The sequence below is a fragment of the Acomys minous genome, assembly GCF_964271855.1.
Source record: "Acomys minous genome assembly, chromosome: 12".
NCBI lineage: Eukaryota > Metazoa > Chordata > Mammalia > Rodentia > Muridae > Acomys > Acomys minous.
In genome coordinates, this window is record NC_140493.1 from 69,250,827 (window position 1) to 69,277,388 (window position 26,562).

Below are 26,562 nucleotides of genomic sequence, written 5' to 3' on the forward strand. Positions count from 1 at the left end.
GGAGCCCCGCCCACCGGGCCGCCCAGCCACGCCCCTCCTTAGCCACGCCCCCCTCCGTGGCTGGCCCGCGCTGCGCAGGCAGGTCCGCAGCAGCTGGCGCCTTGGCGCGGGCCTCCTGGACGTGGCCAAAGTAAGAAACCTGACCCGAGTTCTACCCCAGGACTAAAATGCCGGGACCAGAGGCAGGAGAACCGTCCCCATGAACTGGCGCTTTCCGAGGCTGCAACCCGTGCTAAGCCGCACTCTGGCCCCTAACTCTCTCACCTTCAACTTCTGTACAACACTGGAGTTCCGGACCCGATCTTTTTTCAGCCTCTCCTACTTACTCCCTTCGCTATACAAACCTTTCAGAGATTTTGAACCCCAATGACCTCATATAAAACTTGTAGGATTTAACGTCTTCACAGTTCAATGTCACTGTATCAAGCCAGGTCTTGTTCAACAGTCATGTGTGAATTTTGTGCTTGCTGCTATAAGCAGACTGGTGGGCGCCACCTCTCTGTTACTTACGCCAGGCACAAGAGAGAGAATTCATAAATACTTACGGGCTGATTGCAAGTCACAGTGTGGGATTTCAGTCCACAGGTCGCTGGCACCATTCCCCGGTGGGAAATGGCTCTCTTCCATTTCCGTAAATGTATGCAACAGATGGCGCAGCATTTCCAAATCAGTGCTGGCTGCTCCCCTTAATCGGCTCCGTAGCTTATCTTAGTCTGTTGGTAGTTGAGAAAATTCTAAGAAATTTTTTTTTTCACTCTATCTTGAAAGATGCTTTCCGATGCTTAGGAAGAACCTAGATTAAACAAATGGTCTGTGGCAAGTTTCCTGACCTTCTATTAACCCCTCGCACCCATGCAGGACAAAATGTTTACCATCGCACGCACGCACGCACGCGCGCACACACACACACACAATCACACACACACACACACACACACACACACAAACACGCGAGGACCACTGATGTGTATCAGCTCAGCTACCAAGAACAGTGACATTTTAAAAAGGAAAGCCAACCACGTTGTCCATCCTCCAAGGTTTTGGAAGTCATTTCTCTCGCGTCTGCCGCCATCTAATGGAAGAGTGAGAGAGAAAAACTTTAACCAACACATTAGGTGCAAAAGATCAACCAGCTGAACACAGCAAGATATTTTAATTACACAGGCTTCCTCCGCTACATCACACACACACACACACACACACACACACCACGAGGTGTGTGACAAGAGGACATTTAACCTTCAGAACATAGCTGGGAGCTTCAGATGCCCCCAAGGTTCTCAATGTGTTTAAGGTAGAAGGAAGAATTGTATATGTTTCTAGCTCCATAAAATGTCATCACATAAACCAGTCAATGTCCTTAAGGCAAAGGCGGAGTGACCTGGCAAGCTTTACACTCTGGTGCCAGAAATGCCTGCTCATGCCTTTAATCCTAGCACCTGGGAGGCAGATCTTTGTGAGTCTGAGGCCAACCTGGTCTACAATAACCAGTCCTCCACAGTGACACCCTGCCTCAAAACACTCAGTAAATAAGTATTGTCTTATTCACGTGTGTGTATGTGTGTGTGTGTGTGCATGCGCGTGTGCGCATGTGAGCACGCATACATACATGTCTGGTATAACAGGACATTGTGAGCACCCCATGTAAGTGTAGAGACCCAAACGTGAATTCTCCAGGGCTCTGAACCATGCCGAGCCATCTTCCCAGAACCCTCAGAGTCCTGTTTTTAAAGCCTTAAATGGATGATATGATGGTGCATTCCTATAATCCCAGCCCTTAGGAGGTTGAAAGCAGGAGGATCCTGAATTCCAGTCTAGCCTTGCTACGGAGGGAGGCTCCATTTCAAAATAAAGCTCGTAAGTGAGTTAACATGGTTTCTCTTCTTACCAGAGTCCCGTCTAAACTGTCCCTGAGTGGGTATGTGTTTGAAAGCGTGTCAGACAGACAAATTCTAAACACATGTTGAAAGGAGATCAGGCATGGTGGCCAGACGTGCCTTTAATCTCAGCACTTGGGAGACAGCCAAAAAGATCTCCGTGAGTTCGAAGCCAGCCTGGTACATGTAGCAAGTTCCAGGCCAGCCAGGGCTACAGAGTGAGTCCCGGTCTCAACTAATGAAATGTGGAAAGACTATTAGCATTTGCATCTTATGTGACCCAAAGAACAAAGTATCAGGAGCAGAAATAGATGAAAAGGGGCTCTGGAGGATTGGGGACTGGGGAAACAGCGAAATCGTTATTGAGTGCTTAGCGTTGGTAAACTAGGTGCAAGTGTAATGTGGAGAGGCGATTTGCTCAGCATTTTCCTTTCATTATTTTACAGGGAAGCAGTTTCCACTGGAGTGTGTCCAAGCCAGCATCTGGCACCTGGGAAAGTGAGAGTTCGAACATACTGCACGTGAAATATAAATACAGTTTGGAGCATTGTTGGTGCAGCACGCCTTGGTGGGAAGCCAGGGCGTGCAGCTGCCTCTGAAAGGCGCGTTGGAAGGAGGGGATTTGCAATGGAAACGATTCCAAATTCATAATTCCAGCCGGTGCTTGTTACAAGAAGCCCAAGGAGACTCAGTTGGCTTCCTGTGAATAATTAGTCAACGTCCTTTGGCCTGTGGAAACACCACTTTCTTCTGTATGAGCTATAAGTGACCCACTTAAAGATGCTGCCCCATCCAGGATGTAACTAATTATATTATTACATAGGTCTTAAACGTTGTATTAAAGAACCTCAACATGGAGCCGGGCGTGGTGGCGCACGCCTTTAATCCCAGAACTTGGGAGCCAGAGGCAGGTGGATCGCTGTGAGTTTGAGGCCAGCCTGGTCTACAAAGAGAGTCCGGGGACAGCCAAGGCTACACAGAGAGACCCTGTCTCGAAACACCACCTCCAAAAAAGAACCACAACGTGCCTGATTTTGTAAGGGATGAATATTAGTTCCAAACCAGCCAGAGCCACACAGCGAGACTCTGTCTCAAAAGCAAATGAACGCAACCCCAAGAATGATCCTGAGGGGCTGGGGCTCGGTGCTTAAGAGCACTGCTGCTCTTCTAGAGGACCAGAGTGCAGTTCCCAGCACCCGCATCGGGTGACTCACACCCACTTGTAACCCCAGAGGATTCCTCTGGCCTCTGCGGGCACCTTTATACATGCAGTGTACACACACACACACACACACACACACACACACACACACCATGTAGCCAGGCTGGCCATGAACTCAGAGACCTGCCTGCCTCTGCCTCCTCAGTGCTGGGACACTGAGTGAAAAGCAGGAATGAGCCTGACCTATCACTTCTGAGTCTAAGAATATGGAAAGCCAATGGTGACTGTGGGAACGGCGCAGTAAGAGCCGAGCTCGGGCTGAAGCATGGCGCGTGCATCTCCCTAGACACACCATGCGGGCCTGACTGCCGCCGTGGTGGGTCCTGGCACAGTGAGGCCGGCGCAGTGGGTCCTGGAACGGCAAGGAGCAGGAGGCAAGAGACAAGTTAGCAGACAATAGGCTGAGAAAGGACGGCAACAAACATCAAAGCAAAGGATGGACTCAAACGACAGGGGTTTGTGTGTGTGTGTGTGTGTGCACGCGTATGCCCGCGTGCAAGTCCAGAAAAGTGTGATTCATCCAGACGGGAAACAGGAAGCTTGGGTATGGGGGTGCACAAGAGAAGCCTAACTTAGTTCACCCATACCTCCTGGTTATTCTTTGGTGTTGAAGGACATTAACCAATGCCCCTTCCGTGACAAGTCATCTGCCCAGGAACTGGAGAGACCACTCAGCAGCCGAGAGCACTGTGATTCTTCAAGTTCCTGGGTTCAATTCTCACGCCCCACAAGGTGGCTCACAACCATCTCTAACTCCAGTCCCAGGAAATCCTAGGCTGTCTTCTGGCCTCCTGGGTACTGTATGCACTTGGTGCACAGACATACGTTCAGGTAAAAACACATGAATGAATTTATAATAAATAAAATCTGAAAATAAAATAAAGTGACGTGTCCAACACCCACTGTCTACAACACATCAGTCAGCTAAGCAGGATCTGTTGACACATACCTTGTACCAGCAATAGGGCTTTGACACTTTGCATTGTCACCATGGTCATGTGCAACTAATACTCCATGCAACTCTGCGCTCAGCTTGTGCGCTGTCTCTGTCTCTGTCTCTCTGTCTCTCTGTCTCTCTGTCTCTCTGTCTCTGTCTCTGTCTCTCTCTCTCTGTCTGTCTGTCTGTCTGTCTGTCTGTCTCTCTCTCTCTCTCTCTCTCTCTCTCCTCTCTCCCTCGGCATAATTCTCTGTGTAGCCCTGGCTGTCCTGGAACTCACGCTGCAGGCCAGGCTGACACACAGACATCCACCTGCCTCTGCCTCCTGATTGCTGGGATTAAAGACACAAACCACCAGCCAGCCGGCTTGGACTTTTTCATTCCATTCCAACTGGAGCTCTCTCTTTTCCTTCCCAGCTCCAGCAGCAGACAGCACCCAAGAGAACTACAGATCAGCCAGGGTCTTGTGGAGACCAGGGAAGATATAGTCAGGCTTTCTTCTAATTCAGCACACGACACTCGAACCACCATCTTGAGTCTTCTGACGGAAGAGTGGTCAACTTGGTGTCACCATATTCCCTGTAAATCCAACTCGTCTCAAACTGTCCCTGGTTCACTCTGATTTACGGAGATTCTGACCCTGTGTCCTTGTGGCCAGAGCAGACAACGTGGGAGAGGGGGACAGAACCTGACGGTTGCTAGGCTCATAACAATGTTATGGTCAGATAGAGACTCTAGTTGTCCCCAGGGAAATAAGCACAGGAAATAATTTCTCCCATTTAGAGTATATGTGGAGGAGGCTCGCTTTCCATCAGATGAACCGTATTCCACTTTTGAGTGGCCATGGGAGAAGGAGCCGCAGATCTGAATGGCCTCTCCCCATCTATAATTTTGGCTCAGGGTGGTTTCATAAGAGACCCCCTCCTTTGTGAGCCTGGTCCATAGGGATTTTCTCATCTGATGGCTCCCGGTGCCTTGATCCTTTCTTTGGGATTTTACTGTTGCTTTCTAATGGATTGTTGGATTGGCATTTTATTTTATTTTATTTTCCTTGCTGGGGATTGAACCCATGGACCAGGCATGATAGACAAGGACTGTCGCTCCTGGATTAGCTCTTCAGACCACTCTTCGTTTCCCAAGGCCTGCCGTCCTGGCAGCCTGCCTTGACTTCTCTCAGATCCAACTTTGACTCTTAAGAGCTTAGCAGGAACTGGGGAGAGTGGTTGGGAGGGCGGTTAAAAGTGACTAAACAGCCAGGCATGGTGGGAGGTGCCTCCCAGCACTTGGGAGGCAGAGGCAGGAGGATCGCTGTGAGTTCGAGGCCAGCCTGGTCTACAAAGCAAGTCCAGGACAGCCAAAGATAACACAGAGAAACCCTGTCTCGGAAAAACCAAAGAAGAAGAAGAGGAGGAGGAGGAAGAGGAGGAGGACGAGGAGGAGGAGGAGGAGAAGAAGAAGGAGAAGGAGACGAGACTAAACACTGATCGATAGAGGATGGAACGGGGAGGGACAGTAGGGTAGCTCACGAAGAAATCCAAGAGCAAACGGCGAGGCCACACAGGAGTAGAAGAGAAAGCTCCGTCAGAGCTGAAGAAGCCAGGCTGGAGAGATGCTAAGCGGTGCAGAGGACATACTGTTCTTCCAGACCACTAAACTCCGTTCCCAGTGCTTCTAGTGGCAAACAACCACCAGCTTACAACCTCTAACTCCAGCTCCAGGGCATCTGATGCTCTTTCCTGGCCTCCCTGGGCACCTGCCAGCCCACACCCACACACAAATAAAATGTTTTTCTTTTTTTTAAATACTGACAAAACATCAAAGGAGAAAGCGGTGGCTGTCACATGCATCTGAGAAGTTTAGTGAAACGATTCACGAACGAAGAAACCACTAGAAACTTCAAACTTAGCTTGCTTGGTAGCCTGGCGGGGACAGGAGCAAGAAAAATATGGAGGATTTTAGACACCAAACCCGCATCTGTAAGCGGCGCTGTTTTCGTGGGTGTTTCTCTTAGCTAAGAAGGTGAAATAAATTGTCAGCCTGGAGCTGCAGGTGTATGTAGTGTAGCGATATAGTTTTTACTCTACACGAATGAAAATCACAATTGTCGTCGTGACAAAAGCCCCCGATTCCCACCCCAACCCCCCACCCCAGACAGGATTTCTTTGTGTAGCCTTGGCTGTCCTGTACTCTCTCTGTAGACCAGGCTGGCCTCTGCCTCCTGAGTCCTGGTATTGAAGGCATGCTCTACCACTGCTCAGCTCATTTGCTGGCCCCCTTTTACCTCCTCAAAGGCTTAATAACTATGTAACAAAATATCTCTTGAACACATTTATGCCGTGTTTCAACATTTACTTACAAAGCTCAGAAAACCACCAAGCAGCCTGCAGTTTTAATTGAGTAGCAGGATCACCGCCGCTTGGCCTGGCAACAAAGCGGACACGCACGCCCCCTGCTGCACGTTAAGCGAGCTGCAGCCTAGTAAGAGCCCAGCCGCTGTTCCAAGGAAGCAACCAAGGCCTGCGAGCGCGCTCAGCTTTCTGGGAAATGTAGTTAGATTGTTCGAGTTAGAACTACAAATCCCGGCACGCACCACATCGGAGCCCATATTAGTTGAGGGGGGAGACCCTGAATCTTGTTTGTCAGTGCTTGTAGCAATGCCTTACAAACTTGATTCACTGTTTCCAAGAGGCTTTGGGGGAAACATAATAACTTCCTCGACGCTGATGCACTTCACAGGTCGACTTCCTCAGTGTGGCGAATCTGCGACTGTGTTACGCTGGCTGGACTCCTAGAGAAGTATGTGGAATCGGCTGTGGGAAGTACGACGCGAAAGGTTCTAGAGCTCGTGCAGCCATGGCGGGGGCGGCCGCCCCCAAGGCCGGGGCTTCAGCTTCGGAGGCGATGGGTTCCGCCGAAGCTCCGCTGCAGTACAGCCTTCTTTTGCAGTACCTGGTGGGCGACAAGCGTCAGCCCCGACTCCTGGAGCCCGGCAGCCTAGGCGGGATCCCGAGTCCCGCCAAGAGCGAGGAGCAAAAGATGATCGAGAGGGCGATGGAAAGTTGCGCCTTCAAGGCTGTGCTGGCCTGCGTGGGAGGTGAGGCGAGACTCGTGGGGTTTGGGGGGAGGCTGAGGGTTTGGGGGGGGAGAGCTTTTGGGTTCCTTGCTAAGATCACGTGCCTGGGAGGCGAGGAACCTGTGGGTCTCGACCTTGATTGCACCCCCGACTGGCTCAATGAACCCAGAGATGCCTCTCTTGACCCTGGCGTTAACATTCGCAGTCAGGGACTGCGGAGTGCTAAGTGTTTGCCTGCCTGCCTGCCTGCCTTCCTTCCTTCCCTCCCTCCCTCCCTCCCTCCCCAGCTGTCACGTGCCAGGCAGTGGGGCTATGGATGAAAGTGACTAGAGCCCTGATTGAGACTATCTAGGACCCTGGCAGAAGAGTGGGTGCCGCAGACACATTAGGGAATTGCAAATGCAAAGGTCCTCAAAGGCAGAAGTTAGGAATTTGAAGACTTTTGCTGGAAGGTGGTGGCGAGGGCCTTTAATCCCAGCACTCCGGAGGCAGAGGCAGACTGATCTCTGTGAGATCCGGGACAGCCTGGTCTACAGGGGTGCGATGGGAGGGAGGAGTGTGTTTTGGAGCTGAAGTGATTGGAAAAATCTGGGGAGGAGTGATGTCTAGTTTCATTGATCTTGAAGTGATGAGAAGACATCCATACAGAAATGGCTGGGGAGGCCGGGCGTGGTGGCGCACACCTTTAATCCCAGCACTCGGGAGGCAGAGGCAGGCGGATCTCTGTGAGTTCGAGGCCAGCCTGCTCTACAAAGCGAGTCCAGGACAGCCAAGGCTACACAGAGAGACCCTGTCTCGAAAAACCAAAAAAAAAAAAAAAAGGCTGGGGAGAAAGTTCAGTTGGTAAAGCTCTTGCCACACAAGGTGAAGATCTGAGTTCAATAGCCAGCATCCATGTTAAAAGCCAGGTATGGCTGGGTGAGGTGGCACAAGCCTCTAAACCCAGCACTGGAGAGGCAGAGGACAGCCAGGGCTGTTACACAGAGAAACTGTCTCGAAAAACAAAACAAAACAAAACAAAAAAATAATAATGACAGCAACAGCACAACAACAAAGAAAATGGATGGTTCTTGAGGAATGACACCCCAGGATTGACCTCTGGCCTACACCCACATACACAAAGAAATGTACAGGGCTCAGACAAGTCATTTGTTTTCAGTAACACAGGGTTTCACCTCTAATAGCTAAGTGACTTTGGAGACGGTTATTTAACGTCTCTGAGCATTGGTTTAGAGAGGACAGTTGGGTGGTAGTGTCTCTCTCTCTCTCTCTCTCTCTCTCTCTCTCTCTCTCTCTCTCTCATACACACACACACACACACACACACACACACACACTGGAGACAGGGTCGCTCTGTCTAGCAGTGGCTGTTCTGGAGTGCCTCGCTCTGTAGACCAGGTTGACCTCGAACTTGCATCACCACCACTTGGCAGGGTGTTGCTCACCTTTAGTTCCACGTTCAGGAGACAGAGGCAGATCTCTCTCTCTCTCTCTCTCTCTCTCTCTCTCTCTCTCTCTCTGTCTGTGTGTGTGTGTGTGTTTGTTTTCTGCTTTTGTTTTTCGAGACGGGTTTTTCTGTGTAGCCTTGGCTGTGCTACAAAGACTTGCTTTGTGGACCAGGCTGGCCTCGAACTCACAACGATTTGCCTGCCTCTAGCTCCGCCTCCCGAGTGCTGGAATTAAAGGCAGATAGATGTATCTCTTGAATTCAAGCTAGCCTGTTCTACAATAGCAAGTTCCAGGCCAGCTAAGGATCATATAATGAGACCCTGTCTCAAACAAACAAAAAATCCAGAAAGAGAGGCCGGTAACATGTGCCTCACAAGTTATTGTGAAAAATGAAGCGTCTTCTGGAACACCTGGTGCATGACCCAGTGACGTAGGAATATTCTCATGGCCAAGGGAGTGATACCCAGGCTTGTAGCTGAACTGGAGGGTGGCCGGTCTACAGGGAAGCAGAGGCGGAAAGCTGAAGAGCAGGAAAGTGAGAGGAAGAAATCTCGCGTGGTGGGGGGGGGGGCGTAGACTCGGATGTGTGCTGTGGAGGAAACACGACACCAGACATGGCCGATGGTGATGCTGAGAGTGTGCAAATGAACTCTTCTCTCTGCTTGCCTCTAGGGTTTGTCTTGGGAGGTGCATTTGGGATCTTTACTGCTGGCATTGATACCAACGTAGGCTTTGACCCTAAGGACCCTTACCGGACACCAACTGCAAGAGAAGTCCTGAAAGACATGGGACAGAGAGGGATGTCCTACGCCAAAAACTTTGCCATTGTGGGCGCCATGTTTTCGTGCACTGAGTGCTTGGTAGAATCTGTAAGTGCTTCTTGCTTCCTAAGAAATCTCTGTCTGCTGCCATTGCACACTTTTTTTTAAAAAAAAATCATCTTTAAAAGAAATTTTGTGTGCATGTTTGTATGTGTTCCATGTGCATGCCTGGTGCCGGGGTCGGGCGGGGATGGGGGTGGGGGCTGGTAATCTGCTCTCTTGACTGGAGGTACAGGCAGTTGTTAGCTGTCATGTGCATCCTGTGAATTGGGCCAGTGCTTCTAACTACTGAGTCATCTTTCCAGCTCTCCGCCCCCCTTTTTTGAGACAGGGTCTTACAGTGTAACCCTGGTTGCCCCAGAACTCACTTACATAGACAAGGCTGGTCTAGAACTCAGAGAGATCCACCTGTCTCTGCCTCCCGAGCGCTGGGATTAAAGGCGTGTACCATCACACCTGGCAAACTTTTCTTTTTAAAGATTTGTTTATTTATTATGTATACAGTGTTCTGTCTGTACATAACATGTTCTGCCTGATTGTACACCTGACACCAGAAGAGGGCACCAGATCACATTATAGATGGCTGTGAGCCACCATGTGGTTGCTGGGAATTGAACTCAGGACCTCTGGAAGAGCAGTCAGTGCTCTTAACCTCTGAGCCACCTCTCCAGCCCCTAATGTGAAGGTCTTACTTATTTATAATATGTAAAAATGGGTTTTGCTTTTTTTTTTTTAATCTTCTGTAGATAAGTGATTTTTTTTTTTTTTACTTAAGTTATTTGGTAGTAGGAGTTGAACTTGGTGCTTTATGCGTAGAAGGCAAGTGTTCAACCCCTGGACCACATCCCCAACCCTGGGAATGGTGTTAATGATTTCAAATTATACTAAAGAAGGCAGGCATGGTGACACACGCCCTTTAATTCCAGCACTCAGGAGGCAGAGGCAGGCAGATCGCTGAGTTCAAGGCAAGCCTGGTCTACAGAGTGAGTTCCAGGACAGCCAGGACTACATGGAGAAACCCTGTTTGAAACAAAGAAGAGAAAGAAAAATTATACTGGCGAACATAAATTTTGATTATTTCCCAATGCTAGACTTGACTTCAGCCCTCTGGTGCCACCTGCTGGAAGCATGTATAAGCACATACACTTTTTAGGATCTGCCCTTGGCTCATTTCCCTGGCTCTGAATAGCCTCTTTCCGCCCACAGTACCGGGGAAGGTCGGACTGGAAGAACAGTGTCATCAGCGGCTGCATCACCGGGGGAGCCATAGGTTTCAGAGGTTAGTAAACAGCTTTCAGTGGTTTTCTACTGTGGTCAGGGAGCAACGTGCTGATGTTGACATTTCCCAACATGAGTGTTCCAAGGATGCTTGATCCATTCTCCCCTCTGACAAATAAGTCCCGGCTGCTTCTGGGAAAACTGGGCTCTGGAAACTTGCTGGCACCTCCATCGGTGCTAGGCTTGCTCATCCTTGGTCTTGAGAGGTTTGGGACCACATAAAATCTTTTTTAAAAAACACTATTTATTTTGTATGGGTGTTTTGCCTACATGTATGTCTGTGTACCACATGTGTGCCTGGTGCCAGAGGAGGGCATCAGGTCCCTTGGACTGGAACTGTAGACAGCCATGAGCCACATGACTGGTGGGAGCCAACCCGGGTCCTCTGCAAGAGGAACAGTTGTCCCTCTACCTGCCGAGCTGCCCCTCCAGCCCCGTGTGCTGAATGGAGTCATGTGCATTGTGGGCTGTTTGGCCAGATGCTCGTAGCATCTTTAGACGAGACAACTAAAAATGTCTAAAGACCTGTGGGGTGGGGAAGTTCATTCACACTTAACCACAGAACCAGGTGTTTCCCAGAAAAAAAGAGCTTCCATATTAAGTGTGTGAGATGGCGTTGGCGTGTAGGACAGTGCAGAAGCCTAGCTAAGTCACTGTGCCCTGAGCAGTCTGTTTGTCCACACTTTCAAGCTGTGCTGAGATTTGTCTCCTGGCATTTCAAGGATATGAACATTTTTTGTTCTTTTTAAAGGTTTATTTATTATGTATACAGTGTTCTGTCTGCATGCCAGAAGAGGGCACTTCTTCTTAATTTTATACAGCTTTACAGTTCTGGGAACCAGACCCAGGTCCTTGTAAACACTAAGCATGAGTTCTTAAACTGAGCTACAGACCCTGTTTGAATTTTAATAGCTGTGTCTTTCTGCAGTTGAAGACTCTTAGATTTCTATTAATTGGAAGCTAAGCACACACTGGGCGCAGTGGGACATGCATGACTCAGGAGGCAAGAGACCTGTGTCTCCGAAGCCCAGTGTGGCTGGTTGGAGAGGTGGCTCAGTCCAGTGGTTGAGAGCAGGTGCTGTTCCTGCAAGTTCAGTTCCCCAAGCCCTCACAGCTCCCACAGAGGAAAGAGGATCTCTGTGTATTCAAGGCCAGTCTAGTCTACAGAGCGAGTTCTAGGACAGCCAGGACGAGAGAGAGAAATCCTGCTGTGAAAACCAATCATTCAATCAACTAGTCAATTGGGGATAAATAATAAGTAGGGGATGGGGATGGAAGAAAGCTAAGTGCAGACATTCTAAAACTGTCAGGTTATCAGTGAGAAACCAAGCACCCTCCACCTTCCGTCCCTGTTGAGTGTGGAGCAGTGGCGTCAAGCACTTGCACGCTCCTAGAAGCAGCAAGCAGCATGTGTACCCACAGCAAAAGCCTCTCATCTTCTGAGAGCCAGTGACTTGCTGTCATTAAAGCTGCACTGGCCCCTCACAGCCATGTATGGTTGGCAGAGCAGCTTCTCTTTTGGCCTTCCATAGTGTAGCTCCGTCGTCGGGGCTGTGAGCTCAGCTCCCCCCAGGATGGCTTTGATCACCTTCCCAGGAATTTACTCCATAAACAGTTCAGGGGATAAGGCCATATGCTTTCATTTGATCCCAAGGGCTGCTTCCCTTAGCCAGTTCCTGACCGTGATGGGCTGGTTCCCTACCACTGCAGTCGGTAACTGTTGGGAATGAGAAAAGCTAAGCAAACATATACATAGTTAGATGAAGCACGCTGCTTTGGATGGGATATATTGCTCCATTGAAACCTTAATGAGGCATTAAAGTTTGAACGATTTAATGTGCGTAACTTGGTTTCTTTGCACTTGCGGTGCAAACTTGTTGTAAGCATAGTCCAACCCAGCACCTGTTAAGAGTGGGGTGTTGCTTGTGTTTGCCTTGCAGCTGGTGTAAAGGCTGGGGCCATCGGTTGTGGCGGGTTTGCTGCTTTCTCTGCTGCAATCGATTATTACCTACGGTGAAAGAAATGGCCCGAGAGGAAGGAGGACGCCAGCCACCTTCAGAGCTCGTCTTTGGAGCAGTTTCTACACACTTGGCGTTGCTTCAGGGCTGAAGCAGTTGTTTCCCTCCACAGTTGGTGGTGTGAGGGACCCACCTCACCGGTCTCTGCCTCCAGCCATTGGAGCAGCTGTACTTTTCTACTTCTGAGTTCCACCAGGTTTTTCAGGGAAGATGGTATGCCAGATTGTCTCCTTGCAGTAAGCCGATCAGGGGGCAGGGGCTGGAACCAGGCTCAGTCCTGACCTCACTCAGCTCTCCAGCTGTGAACAGGGAGATGGCAGTATGTTTGCCCATAGCCAGGAAGCTCCTCTGCCTTGAGATTGTGTGCTGGCATTCATCTTGAGTACCAGGGCAGGCAAAGTAAACTTATGCCATCAGACAGTGATGTCATTTCATTGCAGTTAGTATCTTACTATCTCCTCATTAAAAATACATACATACATACATACATACATACATACATACATACATACATGGGCTGGTGAGGTGGCTGAACGGCTAATAGCACTGGCTGCTCTTCTGGAAGTCCCAGGTTTGGTTCCCAGCACCCACACTGTGGTTCACCCCCATTTGTAGCTCTAGTTCCAGGGACCCAAGGCCCTCTCCTGACCTCTGAGGGCGCCAGGTGCCTGAGTGGTGCACAGACATACATGCAGGCAATAGATTCCACCCCACCCCACCCCTAAGAGTGTATATACTGTTAAAAAGAGCTAGTTTTTCAGATTTCACATCTCCTACTAAAGATGCCAGGTGGTCCAAAAAGTGGCTGTCCAATGGAAAGATTGGGAAGGATGTAATGTGAATAAATTATAATGATTTTTTAAAAAAAGGTTAGGAAACCTCTAAAGAACTGTGGGACTGCTAGTCTCCAACTTTGTGGGAACTGTCCTTTGTCACCACCATCATCCATCAGTTACGCCTGTCCCCAGCAGCAGTCCAGCCACGCTCTCAGATGCACGCCACCGCGCTGGCAACGCCTCCGCCTTCTCAGACTCCTCCCCCTTGGGCTGGCTGATGGCCATGCTTGTAGCTAGTGGTCGCAGGCCCAGCCCGATTTAAAAATACAGGAGTGTCAGCCGGGCGCTGGTGGCGCACGCCTTTAATCCCAGCACTCGGGAGGCAGAGGCAGTGGATCACTGTGATTTCGAGGCCAGCCTGGTCTACAAAGTGAGTCCAGGACAGCCAAAGCTACACAGAGAAACCCTATCTTGAAAAACCAAAAAAAAAAAAAAAAAAAAGATACAGGAGTGTCTTGCAGTGGTCATCCTGCCAGCTCAGTCACACAGGAGCTGCTGGCCCAGATCTGAGGTTGAAGGCCTATCCACCACCACCCGGTTCTCCATTAAGCTCTTCTTTGGCTTTTACCTTTTTTTTTTTTTTCCTTTTAAGCAGAATTCAAAGACTGAACTTCAACATTAGTCATCTGGGTGTGTATTTACATGTGAGCGATGGTATCAAATGCACAGAGTAACACCTTTTTGTGGTTTCCTTGGAATGAGTGTTAGCGCAGAGAGCTCATATTCTCTTGTGAATCCTTTTCACTCACTCATTGAGAGAATCCAAGGCTCCATGCGAGCTAGGCAAGCACTTGACTTGTGAACACCCCCTCCCCGCCTTCCAACCTCCAGTGAATTCTGTATGGTGCCTGCCCTATTTCAAAAGCAGGTGGCTTCCTTACTGAAAAGCTGGCTGGAGCACACCCCAAAGCTCTTCTGAAAACAACTCTCAGAGTGTTTTCTCTACTGTCCGTGAATTCGTCATCTTAGGAACACTTTGGTGCAAGGATGGATTCTACCTGGTACTTGTCAAAGTGCTCAGGTGCCCCAGGTCTCTGACCAGCTAGTGTTCCACGTGAGCCCCAATACAAGAAATGGTGCCATCGCACGTGGACAACTCAATCAAGAGGAGATGAATAGCTTCCTGTCTTAGATGGCTGCGGGTCAGTATGAGCTCATAAACCAAACAGCAACTCGCAGACACATCTGTTCACGATCTCCAGGGTAAACAGTGTCCAGTGGCTGGTGAGGTCCCACGTAAACCCTATTGGCTCTCCCAAAGGAGGGTGGGGCAGGTCTCTCAAAAGCCAGTTAACCAAAGGCTGCCCAAAGACATGCTAATTTCAAGGACAATACAGACAAGGTAGTGGAAGGTGATGGGCCCCCTCTGGCATCTTTCCCAGGCACAGGGATGACCAGGTCCGCAGTGAGTATCCCGTGAAGGGAACCGCAGCAGCAATGACTTAGAAATGTTTACAGAGTGAGAACAGGGCTTTCTCCAACTGCCACAGTCCCCAAAAATCAAAAGGAAGGTTCAAGATAGACAGATAAACAGGTTCCTGGAAACACATCTGGGTGCAGCTGGAAGGATTTAAATATTTAGATTAGTGGTCTTCCCTGGACCACTGAGAACACAAACATCCACACCACGGGGCTGAGTTTTGTGCAAATGTTGAGGCTTTGCAATTTTTTTTTATTAACATTTCCCTCTCACGTGGTTTACATCAATTTATAATAATCTACATAAGTTTAAACATAAGAGACAAAAAAAAAAATATATCCATACCAACTTATTGGGGGGTCCCATCATACCTCGTCAGCAAAAGCTGGCAGCCCTCAAGTTGTTGCCCAAGCAAGTACAGGCACACCTGGGTTCCCAGGCCCTGTCTCTTGGTGGCCTGCCAGCAACGAGGGGCTCTGGGCCACACGGCCCCTTCTCAAGAGGACCACCAGATACTTCCTTGATGCACCTCAGTTCAGGTCTGGCACCTGATGCCCTCCACTTGGGGTGGAACTTATAAGTAATAGGAACCTTTGATAATTCTCAGCCCCTCCAGCTTTCCAGCCTAAGCAAACTGGGGCTGCGGGAGCTGCTGCCGAGATGCCAGCGTCCCTTGTCCTGAAGGGACAGGAGGCACTGTTTTGAGCTGCAGGCAGCTGAATTCGTTACCATCAATCCTCTGGAAGCAAGAATGCCACACACCAGCACCTGGGTGCCCATTGGTGGCTGAATGATGCGATCTTTACACTCCGGGCACTCTTGTTCACCTGTTTGAGACAGCAAGGCTCCTTGTTAAACTGCTAACAGGCAGCTGGGAAGTTGGCATTCCTTCCTCCTGCGTGCACAAACTGTACCGTTCTGTCAAAGGCAACAGGTACGAACAGGGAAAGAGCCCTGCCTCTCACCAAACAACAGCTTGGGGGCCAGCAAACCCTTCCTTAGACTTAGCCCTGAGCGCACACAATGACAGCTGGCCTCCCTAATCCTGCGGGCCAAGAGTCAACTGCCACATAGAAGAGACAGGAAGCTGTGCGGTAGCTCAAGCCCCTACGACAGGCTTTCCCTCATTGCCACAGGCTGGTTGCTGCTGCTCAGACTAGAAATGGTGCTTTGGGAGCAAACCTCCTTTTTAGTACCAGGCGATAGGTCAAAGAGTTGGGAATGATACCTGCTGAACCAGTACTCTGGAGCCCCAGCAGGACCCACAAAAGAGGCAACCTGTCCCCCAACTTCTCATACACTTGGGGTTACCCACAGGCTTGAACTTACGAATCCATGGCAGGACTGTTCCAGCTGGGTTGTGTCTGCTCTTCCTAGGCCCTGAGGCATGCGTGGCAATGTGGCTGCCCCGTGGCAGTGCTTGGCTGTTGAGAGTGTAAAATCTAAGGCGAAAGTACCACGAGGTATGTGAGGTTCCAGGTTCCAGGACAGAGCCTGTGTTCATCTGGACACCTGACTCAGCCACGGAAGCTGCCCTGCAGGAGGCTGTACTGCGCTAGGATAGCCCCAGCAGGTCTTTACTGCGAAGACTGGCTTCCCTTGGTTTGCCACTGCGGGCTGCTTCACCCATCTTGTTCCTTCACAGCCTGGGCGCCAACCACACCCTTCAGGTGCGTTCCCAACCTCTATTGATGGCAGGACACTTGTGGGTCACTACACTCAAAGAAAATACATAACACCAGGGGGAAAGGAACAGAGATTTCAGCAATAGAAGAAAACAGTTGAGGATGCCGCACTGGTAGGCAGGAGACAGAACAGACAAACCCCAAACATGGCAATTCTCAAACTTGACATTCCAGAAGTCGGCTCTCCAGCTCTGTGCCGAGTGTTAGTGTGTGTCCGTCTCCGTGTTCAACATTTGCACAGACAGCAAGGAAAGCGAGTGTGCTTCCACAGGTGGAGAGCAAGGAGGCCAAGGGCGGCACGCAGCACGTCGGACACCACCACTGCCCAGGGCCTCTGCAGAACTTTCCAGTGATGGAGCAAAGCCCCGTGCTGCACATGCACGCAGCAGGCTGGGAAGATGGACAGGGCAGAGACGCTGCAGGGAGGGCTGCAATCTGGGAGCAGGGCCAGGAGAGAAGCTGGCAGCAATTACACAGCGCAAAAATTAAAAAAGTCTAGGACTGGACTCAGGCAGAAAAGAAGTGTTGGGGGGAAAAAAATGAAAGAACAAAGCAGGCTTGACTGTGCCCACACTGGCTCGGCCACTACCTTTTCTGCATGACAAATAGACATGAAACAATTCCTGGACAGCATAGAGCATCAGACACACTCAGAGGTATGGAGGGCAGGCGCTGGGGTGTGATGAGGTGGCTGGGGGCTGGTCAGCTGGCTTTGTACACGGTGGCACAAAAGATGCACACGGTCCAGTTCTTGGAGGGTGGCTTCCCTTGGACTCTGGAGTGCTGGGCTGGGGGGTGGGGGGTGGGGCGGCAGGTCTCTGTTGCAGTCTTTCAAGTCTGTGTTTGGGCCCTGGCTGCAGAGCTGGCTCTGGCCACCCCCACAGCTGCCCACCCCAGGCTACACGTCTGTGGAGAAGTACAGTGTATTCCGCTTCAGTTCTGCGAAGGATATGGGGGGGTGCTGCAGGTAGTAGAGTAGGACCTGAACCTGTGGGAGACAGGAAGACGGATTGGGGCCCTTGCCTCGCAGGGCTGCGGCACCCATGGCACTCCCCATCACTCCCCGGCCTCACTCTGGCAGCTTCTCCTTTATTGGACGGCCAGGTTTCTTTGCTCACTTGGAGCCCTAGAGGGCGCTGCAGGGCCAAGGGTCAATGGGGCCTGCCCTGGCCATTGAAGGTAAGACGCTTGACCCTACGGTCAGTCACCAGCCCCAAATTTTCTGTCTGAGACTGAAGCACTCTCAGGAAAGCAGATGGCACCCTTGTTTGCCTTGCCCTGAGTAGGGAGGATGCTCTGCGGCCCTGTTCTTGGCTGTCCTATACACCACTGACTCAGCTGTCTAGGCGGGGGCCTGGGGCCTACTCAGTACCTGGGCCATGACATCATGGGACCAGATGTCTGCAGCCGACGTGAGATGTGCTTTGCTCTCCACTTCTGAGGGTCTCAGTAACGTGGGGCCAAACACGGTGGCCAGGTTGTGAAGCGACATCTTGTTGATGGGCTCCTTCTCGGCAACCCTGAGAAGAAGAAGAAAGACCAGAGTCACCGCTCAGCAGCCCTTGGAGCTCTGGGATGATGGAAGTTGAAGGCACTTGTAGAAGCTCCCCCAGGGACATCAAAGGGGCACTCACCTAGCCTCCCTTCCAGCTAAGGGGGTGAGGTCCCGGCTGCAACCCAGGATACTGCCATAACATACCCCTAGCTCCCAGGCTATCTGCCAAGCTGATGGAAAACTGCCAAGCCAGAAGGGCTAGCAACTCTCCATGGCATCACCCTTGACTTAGATAAAAACATTACAGTAAGATGGAGAATACTACTGTAAGACTGTACACAGCCAGTCATTTTGAGGCAAGTGTCATTACCCTTCTCCCCGCTGAGGTGAGGAACAGAGAGGTTAAGTGACTTACCCACAGTCACACAGCTCATAGGTGCTGGACTTGATCTGAACCCTGAGCAGTCTCTCCAAGAGTCATGCTTACTATTTTGCTTTTTTTTTTAATCCGGAATTCAACAGTAATACAGTTATGAGGAGTACACAGTGGATAGGGCAGGGCAGGGAGGCCCTCTGCCCAGAGACAGCTGCTAGCTGAGGCCACAGTTATGCAGGCTGTGTTGTAGCAGGAGCAAATCTGGGGGCTGAATTCCTCATTTCCTCTCTGAAAGGCCAGCCTCCTGGCCTTCCCTGGCTCTTTCCAGATTTTCCCTGCTTCTCTCGTGTAACAGACCAGGTACTCTGTTGACACGCCCCCTGAGTGTCAGTGGGAGCTGCCATCTGCGGCTACTGTCCAGGGAGGCTCAGCATCACCAAACACACCAAGAAATTCTGGACCTCCCCCGACTCCATACTAACAGATGTTGCTGGGGCTTAGATGTGCACAAACCCTGGACAAGGCCTCTCAGCCTCCTCGCCAATGTGACTGCCATCCTCTGGGCAGAGTCACAAATGTGCCTGCCGACTGCTTTGGAAACAGGCAAACACTGCAGTGCCAGCAGGCAGCTGTGCAGCTGGCGAGCCCTACACACACACACACACACACACACAGAGACACACATACACCCAGATGTGGGCCCAGTTCTTTCTCTCTCTCACACACACTCCTCCCCCCTTCTCTCTCTCTCTCTCTTTCTCTCTCTCTCTCTCTCTCTCTCTCTCTCTCTCTCTCTCTCTCTCTCTCTCTCACTCACACACACACACACATACACGAACTCAGATGTGGGCCCAGTTCTCTCTTCCCCCTCCCCACCCCAACCCTTATGCAGGCCCAGTTCCCAGGATGGAAAACATTTTCCCTTTCCATTCCTCCTCAGCATGTCCTCCCACAATGTTCACCAAACTAGTTGGGAACTGGTTGGGACTCTGGTCCCAGCCAAACCAGAGGGAGGGACATTGTCTCATGATGAGAAAAACAAGGCTCTAGCTCCAGCTGTGTCTGGGTCCCCACTGGCCCTCCAGAGCCTGGCCTGGCTGAGCCACAGCCAGCGCCCAGATGAGGGGATGAGCTCAGAGACACTGGTCCAAAGTAGCAAGTGGATTTAAGGAACACCAAGTGACCTCCTTTCAATTGGTGTCTGCGATTAGTCCTGGGCTGTGAGTACTGAGGACACGCTGGTACTAAATCCAGTAGTGACAAAATGATGTCAGCTGGAACAGCTCTGGTTTGCCGCGACCATGGCAGGGGTGAGAGAAGGTAAGGGGTCTTAGTCTAGGACTTGGAAGATGTGGGTTTTAAGTACAATTTCACTGCTAAGCCAAGCAAGTCTCTGTTGGGCTTAGGGTCTGTTTCCCCTGTTCTATAACGTATGGGCCAGGCCAAGACCAGTAGATTTCAAATTCTAAACTGACCCGTAATAAACGCAACTGATGACGTAATCCAGGACACACATCTACAGGGAAGGGAACAAAACAATACCTTTGCTTGCAGTACACACTTTTGCTGCTCTTTCCATTTCACTTTTTTAAAAACTGCGACATTGAGGGGTTGGGGATTTAGCTCAGTGGTAGAGCACTTGCCTAACAAAGCGCGTGAGGCCCTGAGTTCAATTCAGTCCTCAACTCTGGAGGATGGGGGAGGTGCAACACTGGGCTGGTGGGATGGCTCAGTGGTTAAAGGTCCTGGCCGCCAATTCTGAAGACCCGAGTCCAGGCCCCAGAATCCACATAATACAATCGACTTCTAAAAGTTGTCCTCTGACCTCCACACGCAAGGCACACATACAGACACACAGGCACAGAATATATAAATATACAAAATAAAAACTACTGACTAAAGCTGGGTGTGGTGGCGCACGCCTGTAATCCCAGCACTTGGGAGGCAAAGGCAGGTGGATCTCTGTGAGTTCGAGGCCAGCCTGGTCTACAAAGCAAGTCCAGGACAGCTAATGCTACACAGAGAAACCCTGTCTTGAAAAAACCAACAAACAAAACAAAACAAAAAACCCTGCTGACTAAATGGCTGCATTTGGGACCCACAGATTAAAACCCACCCAAGGGACTATTTAAGCAATCCTCCTGCTTCAGCACCCTGACTATAGGCACGTGCCAGTTATTTTAGGCTGCCATTAGGAGCTAGCCACAGTTTCCTAACAACAGAACGTGAGCTCAGGAGGTGGAAAGACCACCACTCAGGCTGCTGTGGGTGGCCTAACACAGGCCAGTACCCAGGAGGCGGCAGGGAGCCGATGGGTCCGGTGGGGCAAGTGGCTGCTCTGAGCTGGGCGCTGCCTCTTTCCCCTCCTTACCTTTTCAAGTGTTCCAGCAGGAAAAGGAAGGTGATGAGGTTGGGGTCGGGCAGGGAGCGGAGTAGGTGCATCATGCAGTTCTCCTTGGCAGCAGGGTCTGACAGGGCTGCAGGAGGAGAAAGGGCTAGGGTACCACCTGGCTGGAGGGCGGCTGAGTGCGGGCCTGGGCTGTGCGTGGGCTGTCAGCAGTGGGTTTCCCCCGGCATGCACCACTACGGCTGGTAACATGGCTAGAAGGTAGGCTGGGGCGCAGCCTCCTCCCTCCCCTCTGCGCTGGCCATCACCCCCCTCCACCCCCCCCCCACCCCCCGTGCCCCTTAGTTACACATTAGTACTAGCCAAACACCTCCCGTGCTGGTGCCTAGGCTGAACAGCTTCCCCACGTTTCACATTCTCCATGGGGTCTGAAGAAGACGGCAGCGTTGTGCCACGGTCTGGAAGTGGACCGTATAGGTGGCCACAAGAACTCCACTGGCCAGTGCGTGGGCAGTGAGGAGAGCCATTCCATGGGATCAGGACAGCTGCCCCCGGAATACTGTAGCTTAACCCAGCTTCCTCTCTAGCCCTGGGAGCTGACAGCTCAGGCCCTTCTCCCCTACCGGCCTGAGTTTCCAGGAAGCAGACCAGTGTGCAATGGGAACACACGGGCAGAGGTACAGGTGAGAAAGGGCGCAGCCTCAGCAGGCAGCACCTCAGGCTCAAGCCCTTCAGCCCCAAGGACAGACTGCACTGGATAAGCCGGTGACTGGAATGCCTGGGGCATCTCCTCCTGCGTTTCATTTTATCCGTCTAAGAGACTTAGCCCAACCAACCCGTAGGGCCCCAGAAGCCTCACCGATGCCCTCCATGAAGGCTGGGTAAAGTCGGTCTGTGAGGAGGGGCTCAGGCAGTTCCCGAAAGTAGAGCTTGAGGGTACCAGCGATGGCGTTGATGTCCATGTCGCTCAGCATCAGTAGGATGTCCTTGTTATCTGTTCAGGAGGGGCCAGGATCAGAGGCCACACTGACCTCTGAGGCATCGTCTCCTCTGTGGCAGCCCTCAGTACTATTTCGGTCCCTCAGATGTGCCCCTCCGACCACCACCCACCGTGCTGCAGCCTTTGGCCTCCCCCTAAGAAGGCAGAACACGGATGGTACCCACCAGGTCTACCGTATGTCAACTCAGCTGTTATCTGTAGGGAAGGGCAGCAGGGGACAGGCTGCGGTCTATCTGCCGTGACTTCTCAGAAGAGAGGAGGGACCTGACTTGTCACTCAGTGTACCAGAGCTACACGCACAGCACACAGCACACATGTAATCGCATGTTCCAGGGAGCCATACAGCAGCATGTTCTCGGCCCCTCTCCTATCCTTGCCCTACCTGTACTCATCGCTGCCTGCCTAGTTCAGGCATCCTGAGTACTTCCTTAGCACCCAGCAGGATGGAAAAGAAGAAACTGAGGGCCAGGCCCCACTACAGAGGGGACCTGATACATGGAATCAGGGCCTAGAGACAGCAGGGAGGAGCCCGCGCCAACAATATATGCTCTGGAATCAGAAGTGTCTTATTTAAGTTCCGGTACAACACTCTAGAAAAGCTGAGAAACCCAGGGTGGGTGACCTGACCTCTCCGAATGTCATCCTAATTGTGGCCATGGTCAAGAAGCCGAGTGAGGGAGACTAAGTGACAAGATGCAGACCGTGTAACTTGTCAGGGGACTCGGAAACAGCCTCCTTCATGCCACAGCAAACTACAGGGCACGGGCTGAGGCCTCTCTGCTCTCCACCAGCTGCTTGGATACCACCCATGCCCACTGGGCCTCGCTACTCACTGGCATCAAAGACAGCCTTCAGTGCCTGGATGTCCGTGGCCACACCCGATATCCTGTAGATGCCAACCTCCTCAATGCCTCTCTTCTCCACCTCCTCTATGCACTGCCGTACGATGTAGGGCACCTTGGAGCGCTCCCGCCTGCAGGACACAGGTGCACAGGAGATGGAGGGAACGTCTCATACTGGCTGTGCCCTCCACGGCACACCTCAGCCTTGTGCAGCCTTAGCCCCTTGGGGGGGGGGTGTCAGGAGGCAAGGCCAAGGAAGGCCTGGGGCTTGCTGAGGTACAGCAATGAGCATGGGTGGAAGGCGGCTCAAAGGGTGGGGCAAGAACATCCCAGTGGATTCAACACGCCTGGCGGGGGGTAGGGTAGCTCAGTGGCAAGTATGAGAGCCTGGGTCCAAGCCCTAGCAACGTAGAAAAAATGCTCAAGGAGAAAGGGAAAACAACAGATATGCTCACGGGGAGGCTAAGGAGCTAATCCACATGGCCAGGGTAGGTCGGGACCTGGGAACAAAGAGCCCAGAGGGGCAGAGTGGCCTTAGGGGTGTGGCCCTTTCCCAGCCAGCCACCCTCTGACTCCAGCTTACTGCTGCCAAAGCCCAAATGTGGACCCACAGTCACTGTCACTTCTTGTTTATTGTAGGAAACAGACTGCCCCCTGGGACTGTCCACCATTTCTACGTTGGCCTACTTATTTCTAAAGTGTCCCAGGAGTCATTTCTGGCCTCGAGACTGGCCGCCTGTGGGGGCTGACTGATTACGCTGCTAGCATGGGCAGGGGGCTGGGAGGTGGGAGGTGGCTGGCACCCAGGTACTGAAGCAGTTCGGTCTCCAAGGCAGCAACCTACTTGGTCACCACGCTGATCTTCACTCCAAAGACGCCTGTCTGCTTTTTAGACGGAGTCCTCTTCAAACTCATGTCACGGCTGGTAAATTTCATGGAGAATTCCACTTTGATCTGGTCAGGGGGTGGAAGAGAGACAAATCCCCCAGGGCATGAGTGTCACCAAACATAGGGTCTCTCTCCCCAAGACTGCAAACAGGGATACCCCAAGCCTTGCAGGGCATCACGCACACCTGCAGCTGGGGGATGAGGAAGGGTGTGGCCAAGGAGAGAACACTGGTCTGAGGGAGGCGTGGAGAGTGTGGCAGGAGAGACGCCCACCCACACGCTTCCCATGTCCTTACCCCGTTCATTTCAATCACATCCGTATGCCAGCTCTTGGTTTCTACAGTCTGCGGATCCAGCTGCAGAGACAGAGAGGGGGAACGTGAGGGAAGGAGACGACAGGTCAGAGGGGCCAGAAAGGCAGAAGCTTAGATGCTTATCTCGAGATGAACCTGCTGAGGTGGCTTCGGCCCATCGGAGCCCTCCCCAGCCTTCCCTGAAGAGGAGGGGCCATCATACTGTGCTGGCTCCTGAGCACCACATGGTCAGATGGGTCCTGAACCCTCATCTCACAGGTGCAACAACTGTCCACAAGTGAGCACGATGTACAGCAAGCACTTAGATGAGCAAGGAAAAGTGGGGGAACACCAGGGCTTCCCGATTTCCTTGAGAACCTCCAGCCCTTGGCACCCATTAGACGGAAGAATGAGACACTCAAACCACGCGACACCCATGTCACCGACCCACCGCCGTGCTGTCTCCCCAGCTAGCCTCCTCCGACCCCAGCACATTTTAAAGTCAACATCTCAACATTTCTATAGCAAGTTTAAGGAGCTGTAAAGAAGATCACTTCCAGAATAATGTAAATATTGACATCTTAAAAACGGTGACATCATCCTTTAAGTGCATGCAGTGGAATCTAATTACCATAGAGATTCAACACCCACCATCATCCACTTAAGAACACAAGAATGAGCTCATGTTTTGAGGTGACAAGGCCCATCTGACAATGTGGCGTCAGGAGCCAGCACAGTGCCTCATAGAAGGTGCCCCTCTCCCTCAGGTCCTCAGCAAGCGTTTGCACTTCACGGGCACATGTGCCCCTACCAGGCTACTGTCCCCATGAAAAAAAGCCCAAGTCCTTCCCCAGTCTGTCACCCTGATAGGGTCTGATGACCACCTGGCTTGCTCTGGGCCTGCATTGTGGCCACAGAGGGTCAGGCCCCGATGTTCAACAGTCAGCTCCTTGCCCAGCGGAGGAATGGCATTGAGAACAGACAGAGACTGTAGTATGGAGAGAACCAAGCGCACACACACATATTTCTTAGGCAGAGACCCTGCACACAGGACGGCCTCCAACAACGACAGCCATCAGCATGCTGCGGCCCGGGCCCCTTCATACGGAAGGCTCACGGCCAAGGATGCTATTGGGAAACAAAAGAAGCCCCAACTTTGGCTTTACTTTCCTCAACCTCCCTTTTCTCTCGACTTTTGTCCCCAAATCCTGGGCCTGCAGCACAGCCTGCCTTTTCACAGTTCCTCTTACTTCATCTCTAAGACTGCTGGGTCTTTATAGACAGGGCCTCCGTCTGCCCTGGTTCTATCCCCCTGTCCCCCTCCAAGGAGCCCACACAGATGGCCCACACAGTTGAGGGAACTGATGTGGACTCAGGCACACATCCCTTGCTTTGTAGATTCTTGAGACAGGGTCTTGCTATGTCACCCTGGCTGCCCAGGAACCCTCAATCCTCCTGCCTCCGTGTCTGCTGGGGTTTCAGATGCGCATAATTATGCCTGGCTTATGACCAATCCTTTTGAAAGTACAACTTTCTAGGTACCGGCAGAAGCCAGAGGCTGTTTTATGGTCCTGAAACCTAGCCAGAGTCACCTTACATCCCTTTCCTGTCTGAGTACCCTATGGCCTGGTACCTCCTCTTGACAGGGCCAACGGTCCCTGGCTCCTGGAGTTTGGAAACGGCAGGGATGAGTCGTCAGGCTGGCCTGGGTCTCCCGTTCTACCTCGTGAGTTTGGGTGGGTCACTGACGAGCGTCCTTCACAAGGCTGCCTGAATTGAACGTTCTGTGTAAGCCTGACACGTTGACAAACCCTTTGTGGCTTAAGCCTTCAGAGCTGTCCCATTCTGACAGTGGGGAACCTGCGCGGTGTCCCAGGCCTAGGCAATGTGCACCAGCTGCAGTCACGTCTCCCCGATTTATTCTCTTGGCTAACTCTGCAGGACACTATGCAACATGCCTAACCTGGCACCTGCACTCTGGAGAGGCAGCTGCTGGCACCATGATTCACTCAGAAAAGAGACACCAGGCTTCTAGATGTTTCCAGCACAAACTTCCTGTTTCCTCTGTTTCTCACACATGAAGTCTGTTTTCCTGGGAGCTTTCCAAATAGGTAAAGCCATCGCTGATGCTAAGGTCTTGTTCTAGCTGCTTCTTCCAGAAAGCCCTAGAGGAGAAACATAGGACTAAGAAGGTTCTTGCTCCTCTCCACGTTCCAGCCTGTCTGCCGACTGCTGGGTGCCATCTGCTGTGTTCGCACACTCCGGCCTTCCTCAGGACAGTTGTGGGTCAAGTGCCCTTCTTGTTTTCTGTGAGTTTCTACCACGGCCACATCCTTGGTTCCTGCCACAGGTGCCCCGTAGTACCCACTTGAAAAGGCCTTCCCAGTTTCTCAGTGCCCTGACAACAATACCCAGTTTCCCAGGAGGCCGGCAGCCTTGGGAAACCAAGTCTATTTCAGGATGTCATTTAAATACAGAGAAGGGAGGGTGGGGAGCCAAGAGGGACATGGCACATTTTCCAGAGAAACGATGCTGCCTAAGTTGCTGTGACTATTTATAACCCCTGGGAACTGTGGACTCTGCTATTTCCTGATTAGATTAGTGCTCAGGGTGGAGGAGCCAGCCCCTGGGATATCAGTCAGAGGGGACAATCGGTGAGTCCCAGAGACAGGTGCCATCCCCGCATCCCAGGAGCAGACACTGAG

General features: G+C 51.6%; 2 protein-coding genes across 6 annotated transcripts in view; one reads left to right on the plus strand and one right to left on the minus strand.

Moving 5' to 3' along the window:
- Positions 1-6,700: 6,700 nt before the first annotated feature.
- On the plus strand, positions 6,701-13,104 carry TIMM22 (translocase of inner mitochondrial membrane 22). Its single transcript, XM_084802866.1, has 4 exons — positions 6,701-7,130; positions 9,231-9,427; positions 10,586-10,658; positions 12,598-13,104. The coding sequence occupies exons 1-4, from the start codon at positions 6,890-6,892 to the stop codon at positions 12,672-12,674; spliced, it is 588 nt and encodes a 195-aa protein (XP_084658992.1). The 5' UTR covers positions 6,701-6,889; the 3' UTR covers positions 12,675-13,104.
- Positions 13,105-15,145: 2,041 nt separating this feature from the next.
- Positions 15,146-26,562, minus strand: part of ABR (ABR activator of RhoGEF and GTPase) — a 196,330-nt gene continuing 184,913 nt past the window's right edge. For all 5 annotated transcript variants that reach the window (XM_084802749.1, XM_084802752.1, XM_084802750.1 and 2 more), the window contains 7 exons: positions 23,861-23,920; positions 23,521-23,630; positions 22,668-22,807; positions 21,694-21,828; positions 20,859-20,964; positions 17,989-18,136; positions 15,146-17,604 (listed from right to left, as the gene is read on the minus strand). In XM_084802749.1, the coding sequence (XP_084658875.1) occupies positions 17,515-17,604; positions 17,989-18,136; positions 20,859-20,964; positions 21,694-21,828; positions 22,668-22,807; positions 23,521-23,630; positions 23,861-23,920 (789 nt within the window). In that variant the 3' untranslated portion in view covers positions 15,146-17,514. The remainder of the gene's footprint in view (positions 17,605-17,988; positions 18,137-20,858; positions 20,965-21,693; positions 21,829-22,667; positions 22,808-23,520; positions 23,631-23,860; positions 23,921-26,562) is intronic.